Below are 21,927 nucleotides of genomic sequence, written 5' to 3' on the forward strand. Positions count from 1 at the left end.
GGACGGCCTACGATAAGGTCACTAGGGAGGTAGCCGGCGGCCAGGGCGACGTCGGAGGTGGCGGCGGGTAGGGCGGAGGAGGATGTTAGGATGCGAAGACCCGTCCGAACGTCCAGGCGTTAGCATTGTCGATCCTATTTCTCAACTTATTCTTTGCATAATTCACTATTGAAAACACTCTCTGAATTACAAATGTTGTCAAATTATGAATTATGTTAAAACATAATTATGTGAATTATGAATTATAAAAAACTAAATATATTATAAAACATATTTCATGACGAATTTAACAACATTTATTTAGTTTTTTTATAATTTTGAAATGGAAGAAGTTGTATTTTCATATATGTGGATCAAATTTAGATCGTCTTAGGAATTGCACTGACGGAGCGAGTATCCTCTTGGGCCATGTTTAGTTTCCCCCAATTCCAAATTTTGACACTACGCAAAAAGAAGATTCCCCATCACATCAAATTTGCGGTACATGCATGGAGTACTAAATGTTGACGAAATAAAAAACTAATTGCACAGTTTTGTTGTACTTTGCGAGACGAACGTTTTGAGCCTAATTAGTCAACATCTAGACAATTATTACCAAACAAAAACAAAACGACACTGCAGCTACAGTGCAGCTACAGTGTTTTAGGCGGCGCACAGTCGGGTGAGCTAAACGCGGCCTTGGTTTTGGTCCGACCACGACCGGCCAAACAAGCAATGGGCGAAGATGGGACTTGCTGACTTGACCAATCCTGGCGGCCGGCCCGGCCGGGGTGGCAGATCGATCACCATCAGGCATCAGTCTACAGCTACAGACTGCGACGCCGCAGCGATCCATCCATCCATCCTGCGTCTGCGTGGCACCGCCCCCCTTCCTTTTCCCTCTCCTCTCTTCTCCTCTCAGGCAGGCAGAGGCCGGTGTCTTTGGCAGTTTGGCTCTTTGCAGCCAGACACAACACCCCCCCCATGAATCCATGATGGCAGCGACAGCCGGCGAGGAACCCAAGCACGAAGGGTCAATGCAGTACAGTGGGAAAAACGCAGGTCGTTGCTGTCCAGCAAGGCAAGCTGTGGCTGCGTTTATCTTCTTTCAAATGTGCTGCTGACGGTGGGTGGTGGTGGCCATATTCCATTCGGTTTCAATTTCCTGCACCACATTTCGCTCGCTGTTACTACTGTATAACGGTCAAAGGGAAGACACGCCATGTTAGGCAAATTGTTGGCTGCCAGCCTACCACTCCCACCAGATTCTACATACTCTCTTGCACAGTGGCATCTTTCTATACTCGTACACTTGTACGAGTAAAAAATCTACGGCTTCATGCTACCCCAGCAGTGCAGTTACTCGCACTAGTAAGTTCACTGTAGATTGCTACGAGTAGGAGTGCTCCGTAATGCAGCAGACAGTTCAGAACCCATGGTGCATCCACATCTCTGACATGTCTCTTGCTGCCCTGCCCACAGCACCGGATGCAGCGCTACGCTAGCTGCTACGACTGTACATCTCTCTCAAGTGCCTGTGGTAAAGTACTGTGGTGCGTACAACAGCCTGAATCACTACTCACTCACTGTATCCCAAAAACCAGCCAACCTCACAGCTCAGATCCTCTTTTTTTTATTCTTTTCTGCTCACGAGGCTGCAAATCCTGCCATCCTTTTGGTTAACACAGATGCTACCAGATCAGGTCTTGCTGAATGCACTGTGCATATGTCCCTAACGATAATACAAAAAGATTTTTTCTGACCATCATATCTAACTTCCTATAAAACCCTGACGACGCACCTCACTATCCTATTTCTGAGAGAGGACTCATGAGTCATGATCCGTACTCATGCTAGAATAGTTTCAGCGGTGGAAAACTGCTTAGTCGGCTTCTTAGCTTTCTCCTTCTCTTCTGCTGTACCTGATATACTCTTGAATGATGTATTTCTGTTATATTTTTTTAAAGGATGTATTTCTGTTGTATCTTTATCGGAAATGGGGGCTCCCCCGATTTGAAAAAAAAATAAAGATATTAGAACCAGGGCACGTTTAGCTACGGTTACAGAATCCGATTCCATGACATATTAGATTTATATTAGATTTGATGACACAATAATTGCATACATATGCAAATCGCAAAGTCGTTTAGGTGACCACGTAACAAACTATACATTCTGTTGGAACACACTGACAAGTTTGAATATCAGAAAGAAAAATGATTCTTCAATACCTCAGATTGTATTTCCTACAATAACTTCCGTTCAGATCAGGATCCTTTGGGTGCAAAGTTCAATCCTAACACGAATTGAAACGTATGACGATGCAATTATCGGATAGATCCTCTAGCCTCCTTGAGTTATAGTAGCCTGGACATGGTACAAAACGATTTCAAGACGAATCGAACATATGATACCATCGTTGCATAAATCTCCGAGCTGTAAGTCATCTAGGTGTTTTGGATGCAGTTCCATCCCAACACCAATCTAAACACATGACATGATTATATTAAATAAATCTCCACACCTTCCGTGCTCATATGAATTATAGCAACGCTCGTTCAGTTTAGGCACCGAACACATGGGCCATAGTTGAATATGTCTCTACGAATTGAAAGTCGTCTAGATAACCATATAACGAGTTATACGTTGCCTTTTAAGATGAGAACAAATGTTTGATAGCATCTTAGAAAAGATAAACAAGCGTCCAAATTTGCCTCATAATATCTCTTTTTTTCAACCAAAACTTTGAGCCTGTGACCCGGGGCTGGCTCCCCGGCTGCATACCTAGGGTAGATCTTTTATCCTATTTACCGTCCTATCCTCGCTAGCTAGTGGTACAAAACCTAGGTGTTGGTGGGGGTAATGATAAACACGTTTTGTTCCTAACCCTCTGCCTCTCAAAATAGTACATTTTACTGCAGCGAAGAAGAAAATGACTCTTGACCATTGGTCAACGTGTGAAAACTAGGAACGAAACAACACAGTATCAGTATTAGCTAATTAAGACTTGGGAACTTGGACCTCACATAGCTCATAGTTGGTGCATCGGCGGCGGAGATAAATAATCTTTATTAGGGGAATATAAAACTATGCTCCTACTAGTGACATGCAAAAGAAGGCGCAAATACCTTCGCTTTGCTAGAGGGACCACACCGTGAACACAAGATGGAAGTAGGGCACAGCACATTCTTCGTAAGCCCATGGCCATGGAACTTCAGCCAAGGCGCTTTAAGAATATGTTTACTTTTTGGCGTGGTTATAAACAAAGTTGTATGCTGCTCACAACTACAAATAAGAACAGTTTGTTCTAGTTCTATGAAAGCCAATTCGTCGGTTCGAATATTTTAAGTACTGAACTTGTACTTTTATTGTTAAAAAGTTGAAAATACCTGTAGTACATGTCAAAGCGAATCTCAGAAAATACTATCATATTTACGATGCGTGGTACCTACAGTTTCTTTATATAAACTGTGCATCAAACTCTGTGACACTAAACAAAAGAAAAACCACATGCTCAAATATTTAAACCTCAGAACCAAATAATAGTGCAACAAATGAGGGCTAGAACTAGAAAAGAAGCCTGGCTACGTGGATGTGGGCATACAGGTCGGTGCATTTCAGGATGTGCACTTTTGGGAGTGCAGGGAGCAATATTGGGTGTCACCATGGTGCTCTGGTTGTGATTTGTGAACATGACCATGTCAGCTGGGATGAGGCAGCACAGCAGTAGCATAGCTGGGATGAGGCTGCCCCGGCCCATGCGCCTGCCTAACCTCCCTCTTCCCCTTTTCCCTCGCTCCTCCATGCATCCATCTCTTTCCCAACTTTTGTACTTTTTCACTGCCCTCCAACCCCTACAAAAGGTGAAGGGAGGAGCAGCCCCGTACTTAATATTTTTTTTAATTTTAATATTTTTTAAAAACTAATTTTAAATCTAATACTGCTTATTTTTTTAAAAAAAAACTAACATTTTTTTGTCGCGTCTATTACTCTGGCGCGGCCTAAATGCCTGTGCCGCGCCATGCATGGTGGCGTGGCGACGAGCTGACGTGGCGACGACCGAAACGCGACCAGTGACGTGACAGGACTCTGCCGCGCCACCGATCTTGGTGCGGCAATACCACGCCACGGAGCATGGCGCGGCAGGGCCAAATAAATATCGGGCGCTGAGCCCGTCCGCCCGCACACACCCCTGCCCGCCCTGCCCGCCGCCGCACATCACCCGCACGCGCCCTCCCACGCCACGCCCGGCCACTCCCGCCGCGCAGCTGCCCGCGCCGGTCGCGCCACGAACGCCTGGCGCGTCAAGGCCGCCCGCTCCTAAGGTACCTCCATCTCGATTTCATGTTATTTTGATTATTAGTGATTTAGGATAGTTAGTAATTTAGGATAGTTAAGGTTTTATGATTGTTATTGATTTATGATAGTTTATCAAATTTAGGATAGTTAGTGATTTATGATAATTAGGTTAGTGAATTTGTTTGTGATTTACGTAGGTAGTTTTTAGGGTTGAGGTTGTGTGTTCTAGTATAGTTAGGATTTTGGGTTTAGGGATTGATTATGTATTTATTATTTAGTTTATAATTAGTTATTTAGTTAGGGATTTTAGGTATAGATACTAGTTTACAAATGTCGATACTTACTAGTGCGTGATACGTCGATTTTGATGACTTTGTCAAATGCTTATATTTCTAGTGAAGTTGTTTATGTTACTAGTGCGTGATATGTCTATTAATGTTACTTTGAATATATACATGTGCTTTTCATATTGTGTTCATATTGCATAACAAGTAGTTCAAAATTTGCAATGCTACATAATGTTAATTTGAATTTTGTTAATTTAAATACTCTAACGCTTAGTTTATCAATTTGTAACAGGATGACCCCTCCCACGCAGCACGCGTTGTACCCCATTCTTGGGTGGAGTATGACGACCAGCACCGAGCACACATCTTGAGTGACAACGACGCAGAGGTGGCCTTGCCTACTTTGAGGCCCCGCACGCACACCAGGATGCACCACTAGAACGAGCGTTATGCGTCGTACATACGGCGTGCCGGCTTCCTTGAGCTTGTCCGTGTTGTCAACCATGGTCTTCCGCCCCTTGACCCTGCACTACTTACTGCAGCTGTAGACAGGTGCGAGTGCATTCTTTGTACGTAAACTTTCTTATAACAAATTTGAGGCAACTAATAGTCGTTCTATTCTTATAACAGGTGGAGGCCTGAGACCCACACGTTCCACCTACCATGTGGTGAGATGACCTTGACCATGCAGGACGTGAATGCTATTTTTGGCCTTCGGATGGGGGGACTTCCAGCAACAGGAATAGTTGACAACAATCACTGAAGGGAACTGGTGGCTCAGTTTACTGGCTTTCTTCCACCGGACGACGAGGCTTCCAAGAAAAATAAGTGAGAAATTAAAGTCTATTTAATACTTGCATTACTTTCCTGCAGCCATCGGGTCTCATTTTCTTTGGTAAATTTTAGAAAAACTTCTGGTGTTTTGTCGTCCTGGATCACGGAGTCCTTTGATTACTTGGACCCACAGGCTGAGGAGGCTCAGATCGACAAGTTCACTCGAGTGTGACTCTGGCACTTTCTTGGTGCTTTTCAATTCCCAGACGCCTCGAGCAACACCATCAGCTCGATCTTCCTCGATATACTACGTCAGCCGTGGAAGAACATAACGACGTACAGCTAGGGCAGCGCAGTCCTAGCATGAACGTATCGATAACTATGCGTTTCCTGTCGTCGCACCTCAAGGTATACGAACCTTGGAGATTGCTCGTACCTACTCCAGGTTTGGTGTTGAGAACGATGACCCGTTGGGAGGCCCCTTAGTACTGGTTTACCGGTAAGTACTTCGGTTCATTATATTCTTTGATATGGTTACATATAATGAGTTTATTAATGGCTAATTCATTATCATGTTCAATGCAGCAATGGAACGAGCAGATACACTCCCTACAGCTCTGTTTATCTGGACGGAATCAGAGTTAGTTAGAGGGAATGCGAGGCACAAGTACAGGAAGTATACGGACGGTCTCGACGTCCTGACACAGCACTAGGTTACGCTCTCTTTACTATCATACCTATGTCTCGTTCGATCTACACTATATCATAGTCTAACTTAATTATGAAATATTCAGGTGCATTGGTGTCCTTGGGATGCTCTGGAGCTCCAGTACTATCTCAGTCCTGTCACTAGGGACGAGTCAGAGGAGTATCGTTGTAATGTCCCTCTTATTTTCTTCCACGTGGTCGAGATTCACTTGTCCGTTAGGGTCTGCAGACAGTTTGGAAGAATGATAGGCTGCCCACCACCACTTTACTCCACCAACCAAGGATTGCACGGCTGCGTTATCGATTAATAACAAAGCTATAATTCAGAGATGTGTGTGGTACAACTAACATCATTTTGTTGTAGGTATGACCGTAGGAAGAGGTACAAGACCAAGGATTGGCGCGTGACACACAACGCACACATCCACTTGTGGGAGACCAGGGAACGATAGTCGGTCCATGCGGGTCCTCCACACGACCAGCACACCTTCGACGAGTACCTACGCTGGCTTCACAGGTCTACGAGGACACATATCAAGCCCCCGTACACTGAGGAGGCGATTGACGAGGACTCAGAGGAAGATGTGATTGAAGATGTGTACGACATTGCCACTAGAGAGGACACAAAGCTACAGAGAGCCCTGCTACAAAGATACATGGTAAGATACTTGAATGGTATAATTTGTTATCCATTTAGTATTAAGTATGTATAATAAAACTGTTCAACCGCGTTTCTGTACCCAGGCGACACAATTGTCGAGGTTGTCCAACGAAGCAGCATTCTGGCTTCACGAGTCTAGAGGACAGGGGCCAGGCGTTCTCGAGGCTTTTGTAGAGGTAAACATAAACTAGTCCATTTCAAATTTGTTTCTTTAGTGTATATGCGTTTGGGAAATGCACTAACTTTAACGTCTATTTATACAGAAGGTGAATAAGAGCTGCAGGAAGCTAGCTCAAAAGCTGAGCTGCATGGACACTCCTTATGAGGAACCGCCACTCCCGGCGCGGTCGGGTGGCATGTCTTCAGCCTCTTTGAGGACACCAGCCGACTCTTCTCAGCCGGTGACAGGTGCCACTTTCACTGGTGCGTACACCACAACATCATAGCACTGGGAAGGACCCTGTAACCGAGGACAGTGAGGACGACAATGACGACGACGATGACCCCCCGGGCTTCCGCAGATAGCACGACCAGTGAGACGATTGACCGCAGGAAGAGATCGGCATGTCTCGGCTAGGTGATGCCCCGCTTGGTACCCAAGGAGCCTCATAGGTACTAACAAAGGTAGTTTCTTTAAATACGTAGGCTATATGAACTAACGATCATAAAGAATTCTAAGTAATCGTGCATATCATATACTTGTAGGGTACGAGCCGTACGTACCGGCGACGCGACCACACCGACATTGGCTACACTCCCAATGTGTTGTCAACAAATCCGAAGAGACATAGGCGTCCGAGGGATCCTTACACTCCTGAGTCTTAGTTTGTTAGGTCGAACTATTATTGGTATCCGAAACTTGCAGGCTTAGTTGGTTATGTTATGTCGAACTTATGTCAAACCAATAAAAATGTTATGTGGCAGTTTGTCAACTTACGCACGAACTTTATTTATTTTCTTCATATTCGTTTCAATGCGCCGCGGCATCACTGCATGCGAGATTAAGTAGCAACTAGTTCGAAAACCGGCAGTCCCGGGGTATCTCGACGTCGGTGGCCGGCGTCTTGCGCGAGAGGTCGAGGAAGCCGGGGTCCATGGTCGCGTCGCCGCCGATCCTACAATATGGGGCCAAAAAGCCAAATAAATATGTTCCCTTAAAAAATATTCGTTCAACTATTGATTTTACGTCAAGCAATACTTAAAATAACTCCCACTATCGGCGCGACGCGTTCCGATTAAACCTCCAGGTATCGTCGGGCGGGCGGCGGGCGCGGCGGCTAGGCGGGCTTGCTGCTCGGGTAGGCAGGACTGGCCGCGGGGTTTCATTCGGCCCTCCCGCGCCACGGATCAGGGAGCGACACTGCCGCGCCAAGGTCGATGGCGCGGCAGACACTGCCACGTCATCGGTCAGCGATTCCGGTCGTCGCCACGTCAGCCCTCTGCCGCGCCACCATACATAACGCGGCACAGCCATTTGACCGCGCCAGGATAATATGCGCGGCCAAAAATATTAGTTTAAAAAAAGACAGTGTTAGATTTAAAATTAGTTGTCAAAAGTGTTAAAATTAAAAAAAATCGTACTTAACAGCCTGTTCGTTTGTTGATTTCAGTTAGGACTTATCAACCAGTTAATAGTGTTTTTTTCTCACAACAAATCAACGTCCATCAAACTTATCACTCAGAAACCAATCAATGAACCGGGCGTAAGTTAGTCCTTCTCATCCGGGCGTAAGTTAGTCCTTCTCATCAGCCCCTCTCTGGGTCTCTGTTAACGAGTATTTTATTTTTAAGAGGAGTGGTGCAGCTGGTGCCTAGCGGTGGTAGCTCTCCTCATCTTTGCCCATTTGCTGGTGCACAACTAAGGCGGCGCTATAGCATAGAGCCGATGAAGCTGTAGATCGTGGCTTCTCTGCTCCTCCTCTTTGTAGTTCATTTTTACTATCGAGAAGTTCATTTTCCCTCTCAAGAAAGGAAATGACTTCTCGCTACAGTGGCAAACAGTGACGCTAAAGGAATGAGAGGAGCTGGAGCCGGCCGGAGCTGCGCCAAAGGGAAACAGAGAGAAACCTGCAGTGACTTTTAGCTTCCTTCCTTGCTTGCAATTGCAACCCAGCCTTGCAAGAAACCAATCCTCAAACTCATGGAGGCCAGGCAAAAGCTACTCCTTCGGTCCTTCCTACTCCTAGGCTGCTGAGCTGAGGGAGCAAAAGCAAAGGGAAGGCAGTAGCTAGCAGCTAGCAGCTAGCAGCAACCCACCAAAGAGGGGGGAATCCTCCCTCTTGCCCTTGGTGGATGTTCTTCACTGCATTGGTTTCAGACTGTCCGTCCTCCGCTTGCTTCTTGTTCGAGAGTGGTAGCTGCTGCTTCTCCTTCCCTTTTTATCTGTCTCTCTGAATCTTTTGCCACATCCATCTGCTTGCTGTCTGATTCCTTCTCCCTCCCGGCCTCCCACCTACCCTCCCAACCACACATCACACAACGCACACTGTGTATGTTTACTGCCATTGGTAAATTAAGGGAGTGAGGAGCAGTGGAGGTGGAGGTGAGGTGCCCCCAGCTCGCCTCTCGGCAATTATTGCCACCTTTGGAGTTTGGAGTCCTCCAATAGGCGTCTCTTCCGTCGTCCTCTTCCTGTGATGTCTGCAACCACTGGCACTGCCTTCCCTTCCCTTCAGGCCTTCACCCCTCTCGCCTCGCCCGCCCGCCTTTTCTTGGACCGGACCGGCCGGGGTTGGTGCTTGCTTCCATCCATCCGTGTCCTCCGCTCGCTTTAAAGCTTAAACCACCGCTCGCTGCAGCTGCCCCCGGCCGCCTGGCCTAGCAGCTCACTGTGAGAGAGCACCCACGAGCCGAGCCCTCGTCTCGTCCCCCTCCCTTGCCCCCCGCAGCGGCTACTGTTCTTGGATTCTTAATTGCATGCTGTTGCTGTTGCTGCCGCCGCTGTGATCTCTCTCTATCCCGTCCTGCAAAGCTTTTGCTTGCAATCAGCTTTGCTTTTGGGGTCTCTCTCTGTGTACTCTCCGCCTCTAACCGTCCTCTCTGGGCGAGCGAGCGCAGCAGTAGAGTACTACGCAGCTGTTGTCTGTCTCCGACGACCTGCTTCTGCGCAAGCAGCAGCAGAGCAGAAAGGCCTCCCAAAATCCACCATTTGGAGCAGCCAGCCGTCACCAGCGACGACGGCAACCGAGGTGCCTTCAGGGTTGAGTTGAGTCCCGAGGAGAGAGCTGCTACGTGCTACTCCTAGCAAGGATCCCGAGAACAAGCAGGCACATACACGCGCGTTGGGACGGCCTGTCGCCATGGACTGGGACGCCAAGATGCTTCCTGCCTGGGACCTCGGCACGGTGGTCGGGCCCAGCAGCAGCGGGGGCGGAGGCGGAGCGCTGGACCTGAAGCTGGGCGCGCCGACGAGCTCGAGGGCGGTGGCCACGGCCGCCGTTGGTGCCGCGCCCACGCTGCCGTCAGCGAACCCTCCTCCACCTCCGCCTCCGCCGGCGCCGTCGTCGTCCGCGCCTGCGAAGCGGCCGCGCCTGGGGCACGCGCAGCAGGCGGTGCCGGCGTGCTCGGTCCAGGGCTGCGACGCCGACCTGTCCCGGTGCCGCGACTACCACCGCCGCCACAAGGTCTGCGAGGCGCACTCCAAGACGCCCGTCGTCACCGTCGCCGGCCAGCAGCAGCGCTTCTGCCAGCAGTGCAGCAGGTACGCATGTCTGCCCTGCCCTCGTCCTCTCCTGTCGTGTCGTGCCGCGTACGGACGGAAGCCTCTCCATCCGCCCGCCCATGCATCTTGCTCTTTGGACTTTGGATTCCATTCCCTTCCCGTTGCCCCCGACCTCGAGCTCTCATGATTCTCTTTTGGTTCTTTTCGCCTCAATAATTTAGCCACTGGTACGACGAGCTCTGCTCTACATACAACAACAGCTCGTCGCCTCCCATGGATGGCCCTGGCCATGGGTGTCGCATCGCATGCATGTTTTCTTTCTTGGAAGCACTCGCTCCGTTCTCGTCTCGTTCGCGTCCGCGTGGGGGTGATTTTCGTCGAGAATTACCGCCACGTCCAACAGTACTAACCACCACTAGACCCTGCTTACTTTGCTTAGGCGAAACAACTCGCTGTCAGCTGCTGCAGCTCCTCCTGTGGCTTTAATTAACCTTTGGCGCTTGCAACTCACGAACGTGCGGTGCGCCGGCAGCCAAGACTTGGTGCATCCATCCATCTGTTGTTCGGTCAAACGTTGAAGGGAATCTGCTTTGCTAAACACTGCAAACCGCCGACCAAAGATCCAGTTTTTATGCAAAAGTTGGAACGGAACTCTTGCAGGAACTGGGATTTGGACGGCCAAACTTACAGCAGTAGCAGTAGAATTCAGCATGACAGCCGGACTTTTGTTCTTACAGTTATTATACAGCAGATAGATAGAAACGTGCGATTAGCGTGCCCTGGGCACTCTCCATCTGGTCCTGAATTTGTCAAGGTCTGAACATCTTGTGAGCTGTGGTGACACCACCGTGAAGCCGGCTGCTAGCGGCTGCATGCGCGCACCCGTGCTTTCAGGGCGTGTCCCTACAATACAACAAGGCAGGTGCAATGGAACTGGACTTTCATTCAGTTCAGGTCCATGCCTGCCTCCCGTCCTTGTCAGGGGCAGCCTCACTCATTCACCCGGACAAGAAGTTCCCTTCACCAGCTCTGTTCTCCGACGTGTGTGTGTGCGTGCATGTCCGTGTGTGTGCGCGTCCCTGTCGTCGACTCGTCGTTGTGGTGCGTGGCTTGCCCATGCGGCCATGCTTTCCACATTCCATATGTTTTTCAGAGACCACAACCAAATGCATCTCGTGTTCTAGAAGACGAGGATCTGATGAGTTCCCAGTAGCTGCCTTTCTTTGTCTCTGTCTTCATTCATTTTCCAGATTCATCAGTCAGGTTTGAAAATATCCAAGACAGAGAGAGCGTGCCGTGAAGGTTGCGCTGTTTATTTTAGTTTCAGAAGAAGAAAAAAAGTCTTCTTGAGGTCAACAGTGGTGTGTTCCAAGTGCTTACTTGAATTAGTGTAGCTGATACCATGAGGTTGACCAGACCGGCATGCAACAGCATTTTCTTTAAGAATCTACTTGCTGTTTTAGAACTCTTAATTTCTGAATGCAACCAAGCATGGCGGCTACCACATTGTGCTCGTGCAAAGTCCTTACCGTCCATCGGTGGAATTGCTTCTTCCTGCAGGTTTCATCTGCTCGGGGAGTTCGATGAGGTGAAGCGGAGCTGCAGGAAGCGCCTTGATGGACACAACCGACGCCGCCGGAAGCCGCAGCCAGACCCTCTCAACCCTGCCGGCTTGTTTGGCAATCACCATGGTAAATTCACTTCTCCTCACATACCAATCCGTTTTGTTTTTAAAGAGAACGCATGCCATTTACTAGATCTGAACATACATGCATGAGACGATGAGAACTTGGGCATAAGGTTAGAGCTGACAACACTGGTAGAGCGATGAAAGGAAAGCAGAGGTTTTTTAACAGTTCTATGTTTATTTTAGTTGCGCGTGTTTAGAGTCGGATCATTATCTGGCACAACTGGGAGCACACCTTATAATTAATATTGTTTTGTGAACTGAAGCTCAGCTTATCAGACCTACGGAATCAGTAGTATCTTGCATCTGATTGATCATGTGCTGATCTGAGTCCTCACCTGTCTGTTGACTGGTAGCACTGTCTGCAATGCAACCAAACATTTCACACGTTGCAGGTGCTGCCATCCAATGTAGTTTTTCTTTCCAGAAAGGAGGCCAAAAGGAACTTGTCTACCATCAGTCCTGCACAATCATGATGAATGTAGACTACCGCTCGAAAAAGCAACTGTAGTTCAATTAGCCCTGGATCTGGATGGTCGTTTCCATGAAATCAGAGTCATAATTGATCAGGAAATTTTCTTTGAAACTGCTCGCTTATGAAGTTTGAACTGCTGTGGGCCTATAGGTATCTGAAACCAGCTAATGGCGTCATAAAGCATGCTGATAGCATTCCTGCACACGAATTCCTCGGAACCTTCCTACTTTGTCAAAGCCGTAATGCGAAATGAACTGATAATATCACTAAGAAATGACATTTGAAATTGCTCCATCAACCAACCTGTACTTTGTGACTTTGTCCGTGCAGTTTTGATGCATTGTCTCGTTGTTTATGTGGCCAAACATCTGACTTGAGTTTATTTTCCCATGTTGTCCAGGAGTGACAAGGTTCACATCGTATCCACAGCTCTTGACCACATCCATGGCAGAGCCCAAATGGTCGTTGGTCAAGACGGAGACTGACGTGTTCCAAGACCAGTACTACCCGGCCGTCCACCTCAACGGTGCCGGCACCGGCTCCCTCTTCCACGGCAAGGACCGGAAGCACTTCCCATTCCTGACCAACCACAACAATGGCGGCAGTGACTTGGCTGCCACGGCCTTGGGCTGCCAGCCCTTCACCATCACCACGACGGCTTCCTCAGAGAGCAGCAGCAAGCAGAGCAACGGCAACTGTGCTCTCTCTCTTCTGTCAGACAACCCAACACCAGCACAGACGGCCATGATCCCTACCGCGCTGCCCCTCGGCGCGGCGATGCAGTACGGCAGGCTCCCTGGCAGCAGCGGTGGCGACGTCTCCCTCACCGGGATGTCGTACATGAGGGTGGGAGACAGCAGGCAGGCATCCATTCTGACAACGTCGTCACCCAGTCGCACTGCAGTTGCTTCTCCTGGTCCGGTCACTGCAGCTGCAACGCAGCAGCTGCAGTACCACCATGGCTACTACCATGTGAGCGGTGGCGAGCAGGGCAACAACCCAGATGGCGCCACCATTCAGGCCCTTCCCTTCTCATCGTGGTAGACGAGTTCTGATGAATCATGTGCTAGGCAGGCAGTCGCTCTTGTTGGTTACCAAACATATCGGTTGTAATAGTAGGTTCGATCATACTGAAAACCATGACAAGGTGTCCCTTTTTTCAACTTATCCTGATAGGTCTAATTTATGGTAATTCTTCCCTAAGTTATTATGATTCAGAATCGTGTAAAAATTCCACTTTCAGTAGCCCACACGGTTGAACTTGTGCAAGATTTTGGATGCAATTCTGCTTGTTTCGGTTGGAATCTATCGGTTGGCCATCCGCTTGCTCATTAGGTACGCTTAATGGTGTCTAACATCCACCATCAGCCAGCTATAAGCCAACCATGTCAGATCTTGTGCTAGGGTGGGGAGAAGGGCTAAAGAGAGAGAAAAGCTAGCGAAAGCTATTTCCAAAATAAGTGCACATCTCGGATATTAAGAAGTCAATCAATTCAAGTTTAATTAATCATATATATATAAAACAACTCAAATTTAATCAAATTATATTAAAAAAAATACTCGCAGAGGTCGGGATTTTTTCCATTTTCTAAAAAACACTAATATTCACGACACCAAATAAGCATCATTAGGTTAATCTCGCTATATATTTTCATATTAAACCTATTTAGATACATAAAAGTTGGTATTTTCTATAAATATAGTCAAACATAAGATTAGTTGACTTCTTGAAATGTGAAATATGCACTTATTTTGGAACGGAGGGGGTAGCTAGCTAGTAGCTAATTCCAAGGGCATCTCCAAGTGATCTGGCCTCAAGGTTTTTTTTCATCTATTCCAACAGGAGCTTTCAAATCATAACCTCGAATCTATTTTAGTAGGCACTGGTATATGTGACCCACTCCTCATTCAGCTATATCTACCATCATTCTAATCGACTGAGCTATGGGGACGCGAGAGGAGGGGAGGAGGGCAAGGAACATCGGATACAGCAAGGGAAACGGAGTCGCGGAAAGGCCGAGTGCCTCACCGCATAACATGTCTCACCGAGGGAGAGGATGGGACTGCGTCGGCGAGGGAGCCGGGACAAGGGGCTTCGTCATGGGATTAGCGCGACGGTGCAGGAGAGTCAGGACAAAAAAAAAGACGTGCAAAAGTGAGTTCGTGTGGGCGTAAATTTTCCGAAAAGGAATAGGGAGCTCCCTACACACCCATGGAAGAGGGACTGAAAGGGAAGATTTGAGGGTCTCCATAAAGCAGAAACTCGAGTTGATGCTTTATTGGATTTTTTTTTCTAGCACCAAAAAGTAGAGTATGGATCATGTTTTAGGTCCTTGTTAGAGATTCTGTAACACCTCTATTATATGTGGGATCATAATAATTTTGAAGATCTTGTTATTTATTATGCAATCCCTTGGTGACATAGGCAGCCTTACAACTATCAAACAAACTCTACTGTTAGAGACGCTTTAACTTGCTGAACGCAAAGTCCGCTGAAACATTAACGGTACTAGTCAAGAACTGGCCGGAAGCTGGAGGTCCCTGATTATTGTAATCACATGGACCTGCTTGTTTTTCGCATGCTGCACATGCAGAGATCAAGCTGAATAACAGTGATTATATTAAGTGTTCTGGACCACTTCTGTAACCGGAGTTATGGGGGACAAACAAGATCAACATTCAGACAGGTATGCTACTCAGTGGATATTTTAAATCTCTTCCTTTCCTCTGTCCAAAATCTTGGACTACTGAAGATTTTCTACTGCAAAAAGACATGTTAAAGTAAAGGTCGGCACAAGCGACAGATCAATTCCACATGTGCTAGCAAACCACCCTAAATTTTGGGTTCAGGTCTCAAGAAGGTATCCATATGGCCATATGTCAAAAAAGCAGTGCACAAATTCTGAACATAAAACTCTTTATATTCACTTCTTCCATTCTTCAGTTACAACCATAGGTCCAAAAGAAAAAAGGAAGAGGAGACATGAAAAGTGTATATAGCAAGAGCTACTGCCCTACTTTTTACCTACACATCCATGGCAACCCAGAAGACATTGTTGTAAATATTAAACTCTTCTGGAGCTTCTACTCATCTGATCATCATGCTATTTGTTCTCATTGTTGAAGCGCTCCCGGACTGCCAATATGAAAGCCGACGCTCTCTCGTTGATGTCGTCGTCACTTCCTACTCCTACAGGTGTAGACTCAAGCTGCTGGTAAGGCTTTGTTATACTCACAGCAGGGCTGTTCTGGGTTTTCACGTACTTAGAGTACACCATGGCCACCTTCCCCTTGGCAGCTCTAGCGCTTGCCTTGGCCTTTGGCTCCATCTATTGCTGGCTTTGATGGCTTGGTTGTGGACCTTGTGGTACCTTGGCAATGCTGGAGGAACCTATATATACAGACAGATTGGTGTGTGCTTGAGCCATTTCGTAGAGGTCACATCTCTGCTTTCAGATGCCAGTGAATAGCATACATGTCAGCAAAGCATCAATGGGTGGATCATCATCCATATGCTTTCCAAGAACATGCGGGATATGTGCGCATCTTTTTGTCATCCAAGTATCTGGGTTTCGCACTCGTTCACTGACAAGTGAGACCATGATCAGAAGGGGCCAGTGATAAGACAGACAGAAAGTCTCCCCGATGTTTTCTGACTGAAGGTGTGTCCACCATGGGACTGTGGTTTTTCCGTGTCCTGATAAGATCCAGGCGTGCATAACACCTCATCGTCAAGGTTCTCTGTCCCTTTTTCCAGATCAGAAAAGATCACTTTAATCTGGAATGGATATACTTTTCGACATTATGTTGCAACAGGTTATCCCGGAGGCCTATCGTATCCTCATTCCTCAATCAAAAGATTCCTCTCTACCCTTTGTGAAATATCCAAGGTCCATCACTTGATCACTAGCTTCCGTTCTGTGTATCTATTCGGCCATAGTTGCGAGCAAGTGACTGTTGCCGGGTAGCAACGCATGGACTGGCCTCCAGCCTCCGGATAAACATATTTTTAAGCAATGCCTCCAGATATACTTGTTTGGGAGCCAGGAACTGCGATTGCATATGTATATGATAATTCATGCACAAAACCCAATATATATAGCCGTAGAGAATTATAGGTGCCGTACTGACTTCCTGTTAAGATGACAAAGGTAAGTTCAGTCTAAGGTGCTTAGACAAAGATGCATAAGGAGAGAGAATAGTGTCATATCATTAAGGTCCTATTTGATCACATGATTTAAAATATAGTCATTAAACTTTAGCTTTAAACGGGTGGCCTAAAGTGATGTCTAAACTCTAAAAGATTAGTCAACCTTACAAAAATTATTAGTTCATTAGATCAAGTGGACTAAAATGGCCTAATGTTTAGTAGCCAACTAAACTTTGGAAAAAAAACTAAACTTTAGAACATGGGATCCAAATAGGACCTAAGTATTGGTATAGAATTTCATACAATGTAAATAGGTGCTTAGAGCAACTCTAACAGATTACCTAGGCTCCATCTTCTAAAAGTCTGTATAAGTGATCTGCTATTATTTTGGTAGTGTAGTGTTTTTTCTCCTCCTCCATCATGCTATTAATACCTTTAAAGTTGATAGGGGAGAGGAGGTGGATCTTCTGCATTTCATGGAGAGAGGGATGGGATTTAAGTAGTTACTTAAAAATTTTAGGTATTGGGGATAAGATAAATAATCACTAGAGCAACCTTAATCCCTCTGGTTTTTTAGTATTGAGAATGAGATGAGCTAGTAATCTGTTGGTGATGCTCTTAGATAAGCTCAACCACCTCGTTAGCAACATTAAGCATCAGTGCTAACTTAAGCATCTTATCCACTTTTCAAGCATCAGGTGCTAATGGTATGTTGAAGAAAAAACGGTTTTGTCGGTAAGCGGTGGCTTAGGCACCTCCACTGTTGTCAAGTGACTTGCTTCAGGAACTGGGCCAGCCTCGAACTGCATTCAGGATTTCAGGTATGGAGATTCCAGACCTATGGAGTACCATGGTTGTCAAGTAGAGTAACTTGCTTAAGGAAAAAAAACTCAAATATCTGAAGATCAGTCACTGAAGAAGAAGGAGATTCTGACTATTAGTAGTACACTGATCAGTGGCACAACAACATCAACTCGTCCATGCGAAGTATCCAAATTATTTATCTTTCTTGAAGGCAATCGTGAGGGAGACGTCCACTACGCCACTAGCTAGTCGAGCACGCAGGCAGGCATTATTGGGTTGGGTCCTAGATTACCGGCCGGCGGGGCTAAAATCTGAAGCTTTTTTGGGCGGCAAAAGACGAGGGGGGCGCTTTACAGCGTGGTCATGCAACGTCGACTCCGGTGCGCTCGCTCAAAGCGTGTTGTTGCTCCGCTCCGGCAGCGCAGCAAGCCAGCAACAGAGGGCAGTGGCGGCGGTTGATCCTCATACGCATCTCTCTCTGCTGCTATTGGCGAATCGCGACGACTTGACCAAGCAGTAGCAGGCATCCATGGGAAAGGTGCGACGGGGCTGGCAGGAGGATCCATGGATATATGAGCGGGGAAGATAAAAAGCGTCGCCGACGGAGCCAGCAAAGTTATCCGCACCGGCCGTACGGACCGCGTGTATGGCATTGGCATCTGCCCGATTACACTTACACCTACTAGGTGCTCTCATCAAGAATCCGCGGCCCGGACGGCGGACCCGACCGCCATGCGTTCCAATTTTTTGGGAAACTTGCTCGGCCGGCTACCGGATGACATGACCTTGGCCTACCACTACCAACGGAGAACCGCCTCATCTGATCTAACCTGATTGATGAGCCTTATCCCCGGAAGGACCGAACCAAAGCTGAGATTCCAGATTCGTACGCGCTGCCTAGTCACAAGCAAGCTCCAGTTCATTCGTATCAAAACCAATGGAGGAAAGGACGAAGCGACGGACCTTTTGGCTGCAGTCCGCCGAGAAACTTCGCGGCGGCGCCGCCGGGAAGGAGCCCGCCACCGCGATCACATGTCCGGCGGGGCGAAGGATTCGACTCTGGGCCGGACGCCATGTCGCCATGTGCTGCTCTCCGCACAACCAGCTCTGGCTCTCCTGGGCCGTTAGACCGAACCGTTGGCCCACCAGGCCTCAGCCCCGCGAGGATAGGCCTCCTCTCTCAGATACAACAGGATGTTCGCGCCATGCAAAAAAGGAGTCCCTTTGGGCTTTTGGATTCCATAGCCCAGTTGCCGTCATCTATTCTAAAGAAAATGACCCGACCGCATGCATCCCTACCTGTACAATTATCATTTGATATATTTTTCAGAATGTGGACTAAACAGCAGCTCCTTGTATGTGCGCAAGTTTCACCATTAGAAATGTTAGTGTTCCTGACTACCCTTTCTTAAAAAAATATAAGAGGCAACAAAAGTGGGCATTCTAGTACTGCTCTAGTATTCTGCGAGAATCTAACATCAATGCAGAAATGGCCGGTCATTCATGGAAAGCCATGTCAGAGCTCAACTCTTCAGTTATGTAGCTCTACTCTTTAGTTATGTAGGAACCGTCCTGTGAGATGTTTCATGTTTGTTTGGATGTGTCAACCTGCAGTGACCCTCGTGGAGCCTGGGTTTCACGCTCCTCTTACCTGGTGTGGTATGCAGAAGTGTGATGCTGTATAATTATGCGAGTGTCTGGCAGATGTCAAATTTTCAATCCAGTAGTTACTCCTTTTAATGGTACAGGTTGCCATGATTTCATCTGCAAAGAAGAGTGTGGCTTGTGTGTTAAATCCAGCCAAATGTTTTTGCATGTTTGTGATAAAAAAAAATGTGTTGGTCACTTGTGTTTATGCTGTCCTAGGCCTCAGCGGCCTGAAAGGTAATATCTGTGCCATGTGTAGCCTTGCACCATGCTGGAGTTCGTGCCTGTGAATGTTTTGTGGCTTGCATAACATAGCAGCAGGTCTGGATGTTGGGCTGGGCTACTTTCACACTCGCGTGACAGCAGGTTGGTTGTTTTCTCGTAATATTTAGTCCAGTCAAAGTTGTTTTTCTCATGATCTTTTCTTTTGAGTCAAAGCTGACCAACATGTTTGATTGCCGGTGCTTATTTGATCTGGGCCACGTTAGACATTTGTGCTTTTGATTGTGCACGTTGATGCCCGAAGAAACAGTTACCTGAACTGTTCGGGACATGAGCCTAGCACAGGCACGACGCTGTTATTTGTGAGCTGTGTGCCCGAGTGGAGTATCAAAAACTTAATGGCGGTTAGGCACACAGGTGAATCAAATTCTTATTGCTATCAGACGGACCGAAGGAACTTTTATCATCTTCTGGTACACCGACAGCTGAGTGATGCGCTAATCCTAAGTCAAATGTTCCTAAATTTGACTATCGATTTATATATATATATATATATATATAGAACTACTATCCTGTAGCTGGCTACAGAATAACTTATTCTGTAGCCACTTTGAGTTACGATAATTACTATGTTAATTTACGAGATTATAGTAACTCCTTACTAAGTGGTTTAATATAACGTTATGGTAAATATCCCCGTGTGTTATAGTAACCCAACTATCGTAAATATGTATTGACATTACGGTAAATTAGTATATAAAATTATGGTAAATAGAGGTGGCTACAGAATAACTTATTCTGTAGCCGGCTACTGAATAGTCTCTCCCTATATATATATATATATATATATATATATATATATATATATATATATATATATATATATATATCAATGTACGCTCGCAACATATGAATTATATACTGTGACGAAAGTATATTTCTCATATGATACAAAAACATAGGGGTTTGCCGATCTGCAGCGTCTGCTGATGCTGCAGTTTTAGCTTTTTCCCTCTCTTTGAATCACTAAAGTCGCAGCGGCTGCCGGCTACGGAAGCCAGCTGCCAAACACCCGTATAAGTTTTATGCTGTTAACCTACACAAATTTATTAAATTGATGACCACAGATAGAAACCAAAACTAACATGGCATATAAAGGAAAGAAGTACTCCTGAAAAGGGTATACTAATCTTTATTCATCGAGGAGTCAAACGATTTTAGGTTTGACCAAACCTATATAAAAAAATAGATTTATAATACAAGTATCACTAGCTCAGTTATATAAGCTATTTTTCATACTTAGCTTATTTATTAGACACATAAATATTAATAATATTTTGGTTGAGTTTAAGAAACATTTAGCTTTTGAAAGCTAGAATTGCAGTATTCTGGGAAGGGAGGGGCCAAGCGGGCCTACCTGGTTCGGGAACCTTCCGATTTCGAAAAGTGAGAGTGAGAACTGGCCGCCTCTGCCGTTCGACAACCTTCGGATGTGGACTAACAATGATACTCCAATAAAAGAGAAGGTGAAACAATGACGAACCAGCCAGCCATCCGCCAGCGCCGGCGCCGGCGACGTACCTTACGTGATCGGGAGCCCGTGACCCTTGGGAAGAGTCTACGAGCCGGGGACCCTGTACGGATACGGAATTCTCTTTTCATCTTTTGGCCCATGGAGAGCACGGTACTCGGCATGTCGGCCTCGTTGCTTTCGAGCTGGCTTAACTGCTGGCCCTATTCCACCAACGATGACTAGGCCACAAAATATCAGACTGGCCCGGTAAGGGCCCGGCATGGAACTGAGATCCGCACACCACATAAGAGGATCACAGAGCAGAACGAGCATCTGGACATGAAAATAGGTGTGTGTTTGAATGGCGTCCTCTAGCGTAATAGAGGTGCCTGTGCCTGACAGCCTGAGCAAGCCGGGATGTTGCGTGTGGTGTGTTGGTTGAAACGGACCCGATAACTTCCCTGGCTTAGGCAGTCCAGCTGAGGCTCAACTCCTCATGTGTCTGAACTCTATATTTCTTTGGGGTGTTTGGTACAGCTGAAACAGCTGCTGCAGCTGCGGCCGTGGCTATTATCGGCCTGTTCGGTTGGCTGGTTCGTATCGTTGCTGGTTTGTGAAGAAGTACTGTTGGCTGATTTGTGTGAGAGAAAAATAATGTTCCGGCTGAAAATTTACGATCGTTTACGACAAGCCACAGCCAAATGAACAGGCTGTGTGTCGGCCAAATACTGTACCAGTATCGGCAACTTGCAGCAGCTGCAGCGAACGAGGCCTCTGAGTTCCCTAATTTCCAATTTCCTAGCGAAAAACCATCAAAATTCGAGACCCAAACTATAATCGGTCCCAATGCTAAAAATCACGGATAGTTTTTTATGTATGTAGTCACTGTACATAGAAATTATATTTCTAAAAGATAATTTCTACATAATAATCTTTTATACAGTTACATGTCTTCTTTTTTCCTCATCTACCTATCATCTCTTCATGTTTTAGTTCCCGTATAGACACATAGTTTCTTATTAAAAAAATCATTTCCTCCTCACTTCTCACTAAATCGCTT

At 46.6% G+C, this 21,927-nt stretch overlaps 1 protein-coding gene across 1 annotated transcript; it reads left to right on the plus strand.

Annotated features, from left to right (window-relative positions):
• Positions 1 to 9,151: 9,151 nt before the first annotated feature.
• LOC136453936 (squamosa promoter-binding-like protein 2) lies at positions 9,152 to 13,798 on the plus strand. The gene is made up of 3 exons (XM_066454482.1): positions 9,152 to 10,408; positions 11,930 to 12,060; positions 12,932 to 13,798. The coding sequence occupies exons 1-3, from the start codon at positions 10,008 to 10,010 to the stop codon at positions 13,573 to 13,575; spliced, it is 1,176 nt and encodes a 391-aa protein (XP_066310579.1). The 5' UTR covers positions 9,152 to 10,007; the 3' UTR covers positions 13,576 to 13,798.
• Positions 13,799 to 21,927: the final 8,129 nt, after the last annotated feature.

The sequence above is a fragment of the Miscanthus floridulus genome, chromosome 5, assembly GCF_019320115.1.
Source record: "Miscanthus floridulus cultivar M001 chromosome 5, ASM1932011v1, whole genome shotgun sequence".
Classification (NCBI taxonomy): Eukaryota; Viridiplantae; Streptophyta; class Magnoliopsida; order Poales; family Poaceae; genus Miscanthus; species Miscanthus floridulus.

Bases quoted from the DNA above. Each gene is read 5' to 3' on its own strand.
- LOC136453936 (XM_066454482.1), top strand. From the start codon at position 10,008: ATGGACTGGGACGCCAAGATGCTTCCTGCCTGGGACCTCGGCACGGTG. The intron at 10,409-11,929 runs GTACGCATGTCT...TTCTTCCTGCAG, and splicing joins TTCTGCCAGCAGTGCAGCAG to GTTTCATCTGCTCGGGGAGT. The intron at 12,061-12,931 runs GTAAATTCACTT...CATGTTGTCCAG, and splicing joins CTTGTTTGGCAATCACCATG to GAGTGACAAGGTTCACATCG.